The following is a 473-nucleotide window of genomic DNA, read 5'->3' as shown; positions in this document are numbered from 1 at the left end:
GAGGAGATCAACGAGTGTCTGTCCCACCCGTGCCAGCACGGGGGCACCTGCATCGACCTGACCAACACCTACAAGTGCTCCTGTCCCCGGGGCACACAGGGTAAGGGCAGGGCCGGACGGGGCTGGCCGCAGGGCTGGGCCGTGGCAGAGCGAGTGGGCTTGTCCGTCGGGGACCAGGGGCTGCCCAGCTCACGAGGTGCCGGCCCACAGGTGTGCACTGCGAGATCAACGTGGACGACTGCAGCCCCCCCATCGACCCCATCTCCCGCGGCCCCAAGTGCTTCAACAACGGCACCTGTGTGGACCAGGTGGGCGGCTACAGCTGCACCTGCCCACCAGGCTTTGTGGGCGAGCGCTGTGAGGGCGACGTGAACGAGTGTCTGTCCAACCCCTGCGATGCCCGGGGCACCCAGAACTGTGTGCAGCGCATCAACGATTTCCACTGCGAGTGCCGGGCCGGCCACACCGGTGGG

General features: G+C 67.9%; 1 protein-coding gene across 1 annotated transcript in view; it reads left to right on the top strand.

The window, feature by feature from the left end:
* LOC101621396 (neurogenic locus notch homolog protein 1-like) overlaps positions 1–473 on the top strand; it is an 82711-nt gene that overhangs the window by 70265 nt on the left and 11973 nt on the right. The window contains exons 14-15 of the mRNA XM_012721177.1: positions 4–100; positions 211–468. Of these exons, the coding sequence (XP_012576631.1) occupies positions 4–100; positions 211–468 (355 nt within the window). The remainder of the gene's footprint in view (positions 1–3; positions 101–210; positions 469–473) is intronic.

Source organism: Condylura cristata, unplaced genomic scaffold, assembly GCF_000260355.1.
Source record: "Condylura cristata isolate star-nosed mole 26May11 unplaced genomic scaffold, ConCri1.0 scaffold00006, whole genome shotgun sequence".
In the NCBI taxonomy this organism is placed as follows: domain Eukaryota; kingdom Metazoa; phylum Chordata; class Mammalia; order Eulipotyphla; family Talpidae; genus Condylura; species Condylura cristata.
This window is presented reverse-complemented; position numbering and strand designations above follow the sequence as displayed.